General features: G+C 34.8%; 1 protein-coding gene across 1 annotated transcript in view; it reads left to right on the forward strand.

Annotated features, from left to right (window-relative positions):
* Positions 1 to 14273, forward strand: part of LOC107561892 (low-density lipoprotein receptor-related protein 1B-like) — a 263568-nt gene that overhangs the window by 104721 nt on the left and 144574 nt on the right. The window contains exons 13-17 of the mRNA XM_016246424.1: positions 897 to 1116; positions 1225 to 1414; positions 6416 to 6544; positions 8325 to 8465; positions 9504 to 9629. Coding sequence (XP_016101910.1) covers positions 897 to 1116; positions 1225 to 1414; positions 6416 to 6544; positions 8325 to 8465; positions 9504 to 9629 — 806 coding nt within the window. The remainder of the gene's footprint in view (positions 1 to 896; positions 1117 to 1224; positions 1415 to 6415; positions 6545 to 8324; positions 8466 to 9503; positions 9630 to 14273) is intronic.

Consider the following 14273-nt stretch of genomic DNA (forward strand, 5'->3'; position numbering starts at 1 on the left):
CGGGAAGCAGATGGCTGCCCCTCTTTCCTCGAAAAGAGAGACAAACGAGAGCGGAGCATTTTTTCTTTTTTTTTTCTTGGAAAAAACGCTCGCAGTGCACGCTGATTGCCCCCTCGGAGACATCGCATGCGTGCTCTTTGCCCAAACAAAACAGCGCATAGATTGTGTGTGTCATCAGATGTTAAACAACGTCAACACGGATGCACACATCCTTAAATGCTTTGCTAGTGCTCGCCATAATGAGATAAATAGAGATCGCTCTTACCACAGAAATGTACGCTTCAAACAAAACAGTCAATGAAGACGAAGAAGAGAATGATGTGTAGCTCCCGGCGCCTATTTATACTATAGTCGCACCGGTAGTGACGTCATGGCTGTCGCCGGCCAACGAGTTGGTGTTTTTTCAATGTATGCTTCAGACACGGGTCACAACGAGGCATTCCCCATAGCGACCCCTAGAGGACGCAGTTTGAAGTTCCCATGAAAGGGAACTACCTTTTTGTAACTGACTTTTAAACTCTGCATTCCAAAATCCAATTTGACCAACTTGAACTGGTACAGCCAGCTAGTAACTGTTTTGTTCTTGGTCCAAGATGGTCTACCAGCTTACGAACAGCTTGGAAAAGCTAGAAACCAGCAACAATAATCAAACACACCTGAAAAATCTAGCCAAAGTCTTGAAAATTACATGAAGGCATTTTTGATTAGGGTTCGTGCTAAACTTTGTAGGACAGTAGATCTCCAAGGCCAGAGTTTCCCCACCCCTGAGATACCAGAACAATGCCTATCTGTATTAAACCATCTAGAGCAGAATGGAAATTCATTCCTGTCTAAGCTGGTCCTCTTCAGCAGGGTGTCATGATCTTAAAGATATAATTTCTCACTTGGTTTCTTAGATGGATGTATTGGACGGACTGGGAGGAGGATGAGTTAATTGACAGCAGAGGAAGGATAGAGAAGGCCTGGATGGATGGATCTCACCGTCAGATCTTCGTCACATCCAACATGCTGTGGCCTAACGGCCTCACTCTGGACCACTCCTCCAGTGTCATGTACTGGTGTGACGCCTACTATGACCACATTGAGAAAATCTACCTCAACGGCAGCCACAGAACGGTTAGTAAATGAGTGAGTTGTTTCTTTAGTTCTCAGACACCTCCGTTTCCTCTCTATGTTCATCTCAACATTTCCCTGTGACTCACAGACCTGATCTACTTTTCACAGGTGGTGTACAGTGGGAAAGAGTTGAATCATCCATTTGGGATTGCGCATTACCAGAATTACATATTCTGGACGGATTACATGAACGCCTCGATATTCCGTCTGGATTTGTCATCCAATGATGTTGCCCTAATGCGGGCTGAAAGACCACCTCTCTTCGGGATTCAGGTGTATGACCCACAGAGCCAGAAAGGTAAATATGAATATGTATGCTGTAGATTTTAAGCCATAATTAATTCTTGAAATCTTGCCAAGGGCTGCAATGATATAGAAGGACTTTGATGTCTAGCTATTGACTGTCTTCCAGAAACTCTAAGATTTAAATCGCCCGAGTTCTGAGGGGTCTGATTCTTAATATATCATCATCCCATAGCTTTGCCTAGAGGCCAAATCCTGTGTTGGCACACACTTGGCATACTGTACGATATATGGAAATGAAATATATTGGCCCATATGCGTTCACCTTTTAAACAGCTGAACATTCTGGAAACTAATGCCGCACCGGAAAGTCCCCGAATTTGAATAAATGCTTTGCAATGGATATTCCCCGAGAAGGATACTTAATGGTAATTTTAACCTTAAGACTTCATGATCCAAGCATTTTCGGGGCCCAGATCAAATAAGCCTAACTTCTCTCATATTTTAAAGGATAATTTGAAGGCATTTGCAGGAAATTTGTATGATTTGTCATTCTGAGGTTCTGGATCCAGATCTCCACTTATGTCTCCAGTGACGAGTAATTGTTCTGAGGAACTGGGCAGTTTTTTGGCGCCTATACTCAGCTTTGAGACATTTTTCTCCATCACCCTACTGTGCAGAAATGGGTAAATCAAAATTTCAGGGGAATTTACAAAGACAGAATTACGCCACTGGTGGTGACTTTTGCACACATTTTCTTTTACTAAACCACTATATTTGGTGGCTTAGATTTTAAGCCATAATTAATTCTTGAAATCTTGCCAAGGGCTGCAATGATATAGAAGGACTTTGATGTCTAGCTATTGACTGTCTTCCAGAAACTCTAAGATTTAAATCGCCCGAGTTCTGAGGGGTCTGATTCTTAATATATCATCATCCCATAGCTAGGCCTAGAGGCCAAATCCTGTGTTGGCACACACTTGGCATACTGTACGATATATGGAAATGAAATATATTGGCCCATATGCGTTCACCTTTTAAACAGCTGAACATTCTAGAAACTAATGCCGCACCGGAAAGTCCCCGAATTTGAATAAATGCTTTGCAATGGATATTCCCCGAGAAGGATACTTAATGGTAATTTTAACCTTAAGACTTCATGATCCAAGCATTTTCGGGGCCCAGATCAAATAAGCCTAACTTCTCTCATATTTTAAAGGATAATTTGAAGGCATTTGCAGGAAATTTGTATGATTTGTCATTCTGAGGTTCTGGATCCAGATCTCCACTTATGTCTCCAGTGACGAGTAATTGTTCTGAGGAACTGGGCAGTTTTTTGGCGCCTATACTCAGCTTTGAGACATTTTTCTCCATCACCCTACTGTGCAGAAATGGGTAAATCAAAATTTCAGGGGAATTTACAAAGACAGAATTACGCCACTGGTGGTGACTTTTGCACACATTTTCTTTTACTAAACCACTATATTTGGTGGCTTAACTTGTTCTGAATGGGATAAAATGGCTTTGATCAAAACTGTTTTTTTAGTTGTACACGTCATAGGTGCTGTGACCTAGTAAGGTGACAGAGGGTGATGATGAATGTTCATTTTGGTCTACAATTTTTGCTCAAGGTTAATCGCTGTGGCGGCTCCAGTAGAGTTACTCATATGTTGCATCTGGTAGAGATGTCATTCTTAATGACAGCCAATGGCAGGCCAGGATTGACCCAACCATTTCAGGTAAAGTAGGAATGTGACTAAAAATAGCATTGTGACCTGTGCTTAAATCATTCTCAAACTTCAATGACCCGCTAAACAAAAAGACAAACTAAGGTATAGCAACGCTCCAGTTTAAATATCCACAAATGGGTCTCAAAAAGGTATCCAAATGGAACTTCAATGGATAATGAAGGTGTTGGAAACTTTTCCAAGGTGGTCGATGGTTGTAATTCATATGCTGTTGTTCTTAACAAACAGCTTGAAAATCGTGTTTACGCTATGCTACTGATGTTGACCAGATGTTCAGTGCATCATTTCGGCACCTGTGATTAAAGCTATTGGCAGCTGTAAGCACCTGTCAGTGTGCAACATAGGGGGTCTGAAACACTGTGGGGGACGGCACTGCCCACTGAAGCACTCAACATTGGATAGTGAATTCACATGCTAAGCTAATGCAGCCAAGTGGAATTGTGCTGAATAGATAACAACCTGCTAGTGCATTTAGATTTTAGTGGAAATGACAAGCCTTTGTTTATTAAATTTAAACTTTACTAAACATGTCTGGCTGTTGTATCATACCTTGTACAACATTTGTATGTAATTTTGGATTTGATAATTAGCATGCACTGTTTAACTCTTTCTTGAGGTGTCACTCAAGCTATGATATAACAATGCTAAGTGCATGTTACAAGCATGTCAGAAAAGCAAATGGTCTAATGTTCTCTATTTATCATTTTACAAGCTTCACTTAGCTTTGTTCAGGAGTTGAGTTAGAATTGTTGTCGCGTTATGCTACATTAGCTTGCTATGACTCATTTTTTTGCCTGACTTGACAATTGAGAGTGAGCTGGGTATCATTTGCTCAGAACTGTTGTTCTATGAAATGGTCAGTGGTTTCAGTTTACAGTCTCATATTCACATAAAACGTTTAGCATTTCCCTCAGGAAATGATATAGATGTCTGAACGGTTTTGTCTTTTTCTGTAAATACATTATGGAGCCAAAAAAGAGACTTTTTTATATATGCTATGTGACTATCAGCTTCTCCTAAAATTACATTAAAATGCAACAATGACATGTTTATCTATGTACAAATGATTTGTATATATGATAATTTGCACTCATGGTGCATTATGACATTTTAACGACTAAAAGCGAAAAGCACTGTTTGTTCAATTAACGTGATCAGATTTAATCTGCATTAATCTCTGCAGATGATTCAATGGACACATGTTCCGTAGAGTCCAATTGATGCCATTCTTCACTGGGAGTCTATGCCAGATACTTGCATCATTGATTTTAATGGAGCAAAGATCAATATTCATTGGACAAGAGGCTCTGAGCATGGCATTTCATGTCCTCTCTGGATGCTGGGCTTCATTGGGAGAGCTATTTGCATTGGAAAAAGCATTTCATTGTTCATTTGGAGTGCTTGGACATGCTGTTAGTTGAAGTCTGTGGTAACGCATTTAGTTTAACGCTCATGATCGTCTTCCTTGCGAGCTTGTGTAGAGAAATAAAACACTACAAAAATATGAGCCGATGTTGTTAACTTAACTTGTTCAAATGATTTTAGTAAATCTAAAGATGGTTCACATAAAATAACTGGTTCAAGTAAATGATTCACTTGAGTTAAGTGCAGCCACATTTAGTGATGGGCGCTTTTGAAGCACTGCTTTGTGAAGCTTCGAAACCTTTGTGAATAATTGTTTCGAAACAGTGGTTCGGCGCACGTATCAAACTGCCAAATTTAGGGGATTTCAGTAAACGAGGCTTTGTTACATCATAACTGTTTCGCAACATTTCGAAATTTCAATGGTTTGCCGTTGGGTTATGCAAATCATGCGAGTTAATTGAGATAGCCCCCCAGTGGCGAGCCATTGAACCAGCGTCTATGGTTTTTACCTGATCTCAGATCACTTTTATCAATTTGTAGACATTTTTATTGAGATATTTGTGTAATTAAAAGGATGAGTAGTAGTTCATAGTCTCTTACTGGCCTGTTTAGACAAGCTATCCATAAAACAAAAACAAACAAACAACCCCCCCCCCGCCTATTAATAATAATTCTTTAAAAAACACATATTATACGGACACTTCATATTTAAAGGTATTTTATTATTTGAATTGCATTTAAATGACTATACTTTCAAGAAAACATTTGCAATGGGTTTGTAAAAGCTGTTTTATGCATGTTTTGGCTTGAGTTTTTGTTGCATTTACATAGTTTTGACAGGCAGGCGTCACTAGAGTGTGGTTTTCTTGTGCTTCGAAATCATTTTGCGAAGCAATTTATTCAGCCAATTTAAAGCTTAGAAAAGGTTTGTTTCTCCCATCACTAGACACATTCACCATGGTTTAGCGAATGTTCACAGGCATAATTCAGTCATTTTAATAGAAATCCACGCAACTGGTAATTTTCCATCAGGATGGAAAATTTCCCAATGCGATTTTCGAAACGGTTTCCAGTTTGTTACATAAATTCGTCCGTTGACTAACAGAAACTGCAACTTTACTGTTTGTAATCTTTTTTAAAGCCAATAGTTGAGGAAAAATAGTGACATTTTTATTTATAATTTAATTTACATTTCAGTTAAATATTTTTGTTCAGTATTGCTTTTTATGACTTTTTCGACTCAGCTATATAAATAGAACATTTTAGTATTGTATTTAGTATACATTTATGTTTTCAATGTAATTTTGATTGTAATTTAATTTTCATTGGTTTACAGCCACATAAAACTGTTTTAATATAATTATATACATGAAATATTATTCACCTAAGTAGCCTTAAAGGGTTAGTTCACCCAAAAATGAAAATTAGCCCATAAATTACTCACCCTCAAGTCATCCTAGGTGTATATGACTTTCTTCTTTCAGACGAATCCAGTCAGAGTTATATTAAAAAGTGTCTTTGATCTTTCAAGCTGTTTAATGCCACTCAGTGGGTGTTGCATGCATCAGTCCAAAATAAGTTAAATAAAAAGCGCCCATCCATAAAAAGTGTCTCACACGGCTCCGGGGGGTGAACAAAGGCCTCTATAGCGATTCGATGTGTTTTTGTTAGAAAAATATCCATATTCAAAACGTAATAATCACTTTAATGTAGCTTGCGCCAACAGTTGTACACGGAAGCAGCTCCGGGTGGATACTGTAGTTTGTATGTATAAATTTTGTTTGTAGCTTTTAGTGTAGCGAACTAACTAATGCAGCTTCTCCAACACATTTTGAACACAAACATAATATGAAAATTATGGTTTATTTGACATATTCAACCATGTATAATGTCTCCAAACTGCTTTAAATATCACATTTATCTTTCTTTGTGTTTTTCCTCAGGTAATAACCAGTGTTCGGCAAATCACGGTGGCTGCGGCTCTTCGGCTCTATGCCTTGCTACGCCTGCAGGTCACATGTGCGCCTGCGCAGACGGCCAACATTTGGAGAAAGATAACATCACCTGTTCATGTAAGCTTCTATTAGTCGTATATAATCATTATCCAGGCATAATACGAAATATGAGCAATAATTTGCACAATATGAGCGACAGAAATATTACTGCCAACTGAAAACTTGTTGCATCATGTGTGGTTAGAGCTGATGTAATTGATTGTTATTCTGGGATTTACAAGTGGTATGTGGTAGAGCAGAATATGCAGATTTTGTATTGGCACCCGCAGGCTAGTCAGTAATGGTGGTGGTTTGTGGAAAATATGACAACAGATCAGATATGTTTATGTTAAGCTGAATATGTCCATTGATTTCCATTTCCAGTGGGGGATGTAAATGTCTCCACTCACCCTGCGGTTTGGCTGTAACTGTGCTTGTGTTTGCGTGTGGCTTGGCCTTAAATCCATTGTAAACTCATGTGGATTCAATTTACGGCATAAATGACTCCATGACTTCCGGTTTTGCTCAGTTTTATTTTGTGTGTCATTATAAGTACATGGTGGAAGTGTGTGTGTACCTGGTATAAGCATAATTCAGAACTAAATAACTGGCCACTTTTACTTTAGGTGAATAGGACACGTGACAAAGGAAGTCACAGAAGTAAAATTTACTTAATTCTAATTTAGAGAAATGTACCAATCAGATAAAGTTAATGCAACACAACTTTTTTTGTTTTTACATCAGTAATTCACTAATTATTGTGATAATCTTCAAGTCTGTTATTAAAACATATTTGTTTAAACAATGCTACTAATTTTATTTAGCATTAAACATCAAAATATGTTTTTTAGGATTTAAAAAAAAACAGCAACGTGTAATTAAGACATTTAGGTACTGCACTATTTTAAGGGGTGTATACTACAGATTTTTTGTTTTTATTTTTTTAATGCTGATAATTTGTAATATTTCTTTTTTTTTGTCTTAAATTAAACTAGTGGCCTCAAACTTTTGAACCTTTAATAATAATAATAATAATAATAATAATAAAATAACCTCAATTCAGAAATGGTGTGTGTGCCAGTGTTTAGTATAATAACTGTTATAGTTTTGTTCATATTTTGAATGATTATATTTTCTGTTTTCATTTTTCAATTTTAGTTTAAGTTTTAGTAATTTTGTTGTGTTTTGTCAGATTTTTATAAAATATGTATTTATAGTTTTTTTAATCAAGTTTTATTTATTTATTTAAATGGTTTTGGTTTTAGTTAGCGATAATAACCCTGGTGTTTATGTGTATAAGAGACAGAGAGAAGAGGCTGTGTATGTGTGTGCTTTCTCTAACATCTTGTTCCTGCCCTTTTCAGCCCCATCAGAGGTCACTAAGACAAAGCGCTGTGGCCCAGTGGAGTTTCAGTGCCAGAACCAGCGTTGCATTCAATTAAACTAGTGGCCTCAAACTTTTGAACCTTTAATAATAATAATAATAATAATAATAATAAAATAACAACCTTTAATAATAATAATAATAATAATAATAATAAAATAACCTCAATTCAGAAATGGTGTGTGTGCCAGTGTTTAGTATAATAACTATTATAGTTTTGTTCATATTTTGAATGATTATATTTTCTGTTTTCATTTTTCAATTTTAGTTTAAGTTTTAGTAATTTTGTTGTGTTTTGTCAGATTTTTATAAAATATGTATTTATAGTTTTTTTAATCAAGTTTTATTTATTTATTTAAATGGTTTTGGTTTTAGTTAGCGATAATAACCCTGGTGTTTATGTGTATAAGAGACAGAGAGAAGAGGCTGTGTATGTGTGTGCTTTCTCTAACATCTTGTTCCTGCCCTTTTCAGCCCCATCAGAGGTCACTAAGACAAAGCGCTGTGGCCCAGTGGAGTTTCAGTGCCAGAACCAGCGTTGCATTCAGCTCTCATGGAAGTGTGATGGGGATGATGACTGCTCAGATGGCAGCGATGAAGATCCACACCTCTGCAGTAGGTCTTCTTGCACTTTTGTAGTCCAACCACAAACCTACAGAAACAAAGACTGTGTCCATAATAGAAAATGGAAAACTATATATAAAAAGGATTTATAAAAATTCTGTTTAAGGTTTTTATTGATGTAAATTATGGGTTTTATGTGCTCTGTAATAAAAATTAATAGAAAAATAGTGATTAAAACCAAGAATTTTAATGTGTAAAATAATCATTTACATTTACATTCATTAAATATATATTAAAAATCATATTATATTATATTCTATTTAGTGCTGTCAAATGATTAATCGCGATTAATCGCATCCTAAATAAACATTTTTGTTTACATAATATATATATATATATATATATATATATATATATATATATGTGTGTGTGTTGTGTATATTTATTATGCATATATAGATACACACACACGCATATATATATTTCAGAAAATATGTTGTTTATATATTAATTATATGTATTTATAATATTAATTATATGAATATAAATATAGACATGTAAATGCATGTAAATATTTTCAATATACATGCATTTGTGTCTATTTATATATACATAATAAATATACACAGTACACACACATATATTATGCAAACAAAAACTTTTATTTTGTATGCGATTAATCGTTTGACAGCACTAATTATATTACATTATATTATATTATTCTTAATATTTAATGATAATGAAATGATGAATAGTACATTTTAGTATTCTGTGTAATAGTTTTTTTTTCTTTTGAAAAAAAAGACCTATATATAGTACCAATAATATATCAAACCTATAATTTTTTATTCTTAATCATTTATAAGCCTTAGAAATTTTCATTTCAAATGTGATACAGAAGGCATTATAGGGTTAAGAATAATAGTTGACGCACCTTACTTTGAAAAGAAAGATCAAGTTGAGCACATTGCATTCTGGGATACAGTATGCCATGGTATGTTAGTATGACACATCTCAAAACATTTGGACACCCAGATGCTTTCAAATGAATTTGTGTTACCAATTGACCGGCCGTTTGTTTCTCCTCAGCCAATCGCAGCTGCCCAGCGGACCAATTTAAATGCCTGAACAACCGCTGTATCCCGAAGAGATGGCTGTGTGACGGCACCGATGACTGCGGCAGCAACGAGGATGAGTCCAACCACACCTGCTCGGGTGAGCTTCACTCTGGAGCCCTGTCCTACATGGACGGCCCCGTATATGCGCCCAGCCATCCGGAACAACCCCGCCAAGTGGCCCCACCGCTGGGAGACACGTTGCTCGCTGTAGGCTACTGGCGCTCAAAGCTAGCGCCAATGGAGAATTTGAGAGGAGAAGTAGTCTTACATGACACCCCCCTCTCATATAATTTCCCACCGGTACGGGTCCATGTCACACATTCCCTCCGGTCAGAGCGACTGCGCAGAAACGAAACTAGGTTTGCCCACATAATTCATCATGCACTTGGTGGGATTTACACATGACACACATCTGTTTCGGCCCAGTGAGCTTGAGTCCTTCGTGAACGTTTCCGCATCTCGCTTTGTGTCGTCGATTGCGAACCTCCTGGAAGGATCCGGCATCTAATTAACTTTTAGATTGAACCATATCCTGCGGTCTAAATCTCTAGAAGACTTCGTCCAAGCTGTCTCCTCCTTTGGGGGTTTTCCTGAGATGGGGATAAATGCGTAATCCGAAACATCAATATCGCAGTAAAGATGCTGTGTTTATGTCACAACGTGTTGTCGGAGCCATATCGTGCCACTTGATAAAAAGGCTGGAGACAATTTTTTTCACATTTCGCCAACAGGCAGCGGTCGATTTAATTTAGATAGCCTACAGACAAAGCTCCCCTTTGTGGGTAATACAATTTTCTAATCTAATCTCTAAAAGAAGAATTCAGAGAAAATCAATGGCAAGTGTTTGGGAGAGTAAGGAAGGGGGAAGGAGAAGTTAGTGCCAGCTTGTAATTTACAGTCGTCTTATCTGTCAAAGGAAATTCCGGATTTTTGGGGTGGATTCATTCCTGTGGCTTTCAGACAGACTTTACATTTTAAGATATAATTCAAGATTTTATTTTTTTTCAGGTTTATTTATTTATAAATTTTTAATTGATTTAAATGATAGGTTGTATGTACTATTTGTATTAAAATATATATTAAAAAGTATTTTGTAAAAATATATAAAAATAATTAAATCTGTAACTATTAAATATATACTTTTAATTAAAATATTATTATATTATATTATGCTTACTATTTTATAGTAACAAAAACACAAATAGAGTATCTAAGCAATGATTATTCTTTTTAATATTATTTTTTTGTTATACTGGCATTGGTATATATAGTACAAATGGTACATAAAACCTATAATTTAAATTGATAAAAATACAATATTACACTAATATACTAATGTTATGACTATATAATAAAATATTTAATTTGATTATTTTTTATAAAATTTTGTATTGATTTAATTTATAGGTTTCATGTGCTATTTGTAATGAAAATGTTTTTTTTTTGTACAAAAAATATGTAAAACCTATCATTTCTATATAACTACGAATAAATAAGTATAAATAAAATAATAAAAATATATAATATATAGTAAAATATCTAATAAATATTATATTATATAAAAAAAATATATAATATATAGTAAAATATCTAATAAATATTATATTTTAATATTTACTGGTAATGACATTTTTTTTTCTATTGATTAAAAAAGCCTAAATACTACATAAAATATTTTTTCTTTCTTTCTTTCTTTCTTTCTTTCTTTCTTTCTTTCTTTCTTTCTTTCTTTCTTTCTTTCTTTCTTTCTTTCTTTCTTTCTTTCTATAAAAGTAGATTGTTATATTATTATTGTATTATTATGCTTAATATGTCCTGTTAATTTGATGAATAATTGTAATATTTTTTTGTTATTCTTTTTGTGGCAACAAGTTACAAAAATCCTTTTTCATAAGAACTGCTAATTAACATTCGACCAATTAGTTCCCCGGTTGCTGTCATGAGAGACTTAACAATCATTTTCGACATTATATTTAAAAAAGTCACAAAATAAATGCTCACTTTTCTTGACTATTTACGATTTGAACTCCATTCGGTCTTCAAAGGCGCCTTCAGTACAAGGTCTCTTTCAAACCTGGAATTTCAAAATGACATCTTGAGGGAACTAATTAATCATCTGGAAAGTGTTACGGGGGGGAAAAAAAGCCTAATTCCTTCTGTAATTAAGTAGCTCTGAATAGCGAGACTTACAGGCTAAAAACGAGAAATAATAATAAATAAAATAAAAAGGTTTCACACCCTCTGAAGATGAATAGATCGTTAAGATCAACAACTTTGACTTTTTGGCAAGACTCCCAAGATGACACTCAGATGGAAATGTTCTCATTAGCAGGGTTCAAAAATACACCTGCAGTACCAAAAACTGAAATTTTAATAACAAAATTGATAGAAATGAGACCCAAACAGACTTCAGGCATAGCTAAACTATGATGAACTAGCTATTGTCGCCAACTGACACATCGTTCACTTATATCACCACACTGTGTTCGTTTCATATTTTAGCCTGTTACTATTTCTACACTGATATGCATAAAATCGGTAAACAACCAAAGTTGTGGTCTGTTACTCTGTCAGAATTAAAATCCGCACCTGTTCGGCTGTATGTTCCAGTTTGCTTGCCTTCGTTCAAAGCTTCATAAAACAGCTCAACCTGACCTTCAAAGGTTATTCAAACACCTGCGGTCCTTTTGCAGCAACATCGAAAGATACTAGAAATGCAGGGAGTCTTCTATTCCTGGTTTTCAGTTATTGATAAAAAAAGGTATAGTTTAACCAAATATGAGAATTCAGTTTTCATTTTCTCTAATGTTGTTCAGAAAATGCTTTACAGTAGACTTATTCTTACGCCAAGCACAAAAATAGATACTTTGAGGAATGTTTGAGCTGCTCTTTTACATAGACAGACTCGAAGTCCTTCTTAAATCTGAGGAGACGCTATTCTTCTCCCACGATGAGTATGTTTTTATGTTTTGTGTTTAAGAAAAAAATGTATAGTTTAATTGTAACTTTTTTTTGTAATTGTTTTATTATTATTATTATTATTTTATTTTATTTTTTTAATCGCAGTTTCAGATTTAGATATTGTTTTATTAATTTATTTAGACTTCTGGACCCTACTTTTGTTTACAATTTATTTATTTTAATAATAATACTTATACATTTTTAAATTAATGAATTATTTTTTTATTTATTTTTGCTCATTGTTATGCTAATAATTAATCGTTTTGTCAGACATTTTGGCCCGGCTTTACTTTAGAAAGTGTTAAAGAAAAAAAAAAAATGGTGTTCTATTAAATTAAAGTGTTTTATGATTGTTATGATGAATTGAATGTAATTTATAAATAAAGTTTTGTATTAAATTAGGGGGAATTTTTTTTAAATATTTTTACTAGAGGTCTCAGACGTTTGGACCCTACTTCTGTATTTGAGAAAATACTACTACTACTACTACTACTACTATTATTATTTAATTTTTATGTTTGTTATTATTTGTTTTCAAAACATTTTCAAAACAAAAAGGTATAGTTTACCAAAATATGAAAAAGAAAATTCCTCACTCTCATGTCGTTCTGCACCTGCATTACATTTATTCTTAGATCAAGCACAAAAGTAGATATTTTGGAGAATGTTTGAGCTGCTCATTTACGTCTCAAATCCGAGCAGACTCGACTTTATCTTTCTCCCGCTATAAATACTGTCTGTTTTGTCCTACACCATTTCCTTCTTTGACCATTAGTGGTTCTGCTAAATCATCTGCTAACTTGTTTATAGTGTCCTTTGTTAAATCGTGACCGAGGTTTGTTCAGTAATTCATGCCTTGAGGGTCACATACTTTATCTGAACATCCTTGATTCAAGTTCTCTCGCTGTCCCTGCTGGACGGTTTGTCGGCCTCGTACAGCCATGAGGGAAAACAGTTATCTTTTGCCATCAACACACTTCACAGATCACAGTTTGTTATTTTGTGATACATTTTTTTTAATGCTGTGATCAATAACTATTACAATTCAATCACACACTCATCAGTCCTTTACATTCTCCATGTGTTTGCTTCTGCTGTGTAGAGTTTGAAAGTTTTCTCGCAGTTTAACACACTGAGAGAAAACTTCTGAATCCTGATGAGAGGTTTTACCCGTTGGGTATTTTTACCATATCCGTGTCTTCATAACATGGTTAATTCATGTTCATAGGTGCCAGATGTTGATACAAAACACATTTTGAACACTGCACAAATTCATAAGTCCTGCAGGAAAGACACAAACTGTAATATTGGATGTCATGGGCTTAGGGGTTTATCTCTGAAAGCGATTACTCAATATCACGGCTGAGACTGGATACAGACCTGAAAAAGGGGAAAACAAATCCAGATGATTTTTCAAGCATGAATGAAAAAGAAGAAGAAGAAGAAGAAGAAAAAAAATAAATACTGTCCTGGGGTCCAAAGGTGTAAGATCACATAGAAAATCTTGGATTTATATTTTAGTGTTTTGTAGTTTAGGGTTTTACTCTATGATATAAGTCATTTACTGTATGATACTGTGTGTGTGTGTGTGTGTGTGTGTGTGTGTATATATATATATGTATAATGTATATGTATTACATTTAAATAAAGACTACAAGATTCTTAGACTTTTAAACCATGCTTTTATTAAAAAAATAATATAATAGATAAAAAATAAGGATTATTAGGGATGCGCCGATCCGATATTCATATCGGGTATCGGCTCCGATACTGCCATTTT

This window comes from Sinocyclocheilus grahami, unplaced genomic scaffold, assembly GCF_001515645.1.
Source record: "Sinocyclocheilus grahami isolate Dianchi unplaced genomic scaffold, SAMN03320097.WGS_v1.1 scaffold798.1, whole genome shotgun sequence".
NCBI lineage: Eukaryota > Metazoa > Chordata > Actinopteri > Cypriniformes > Cyprinidae > Sinocyclocheilus > Sinocyclocheilus grahami.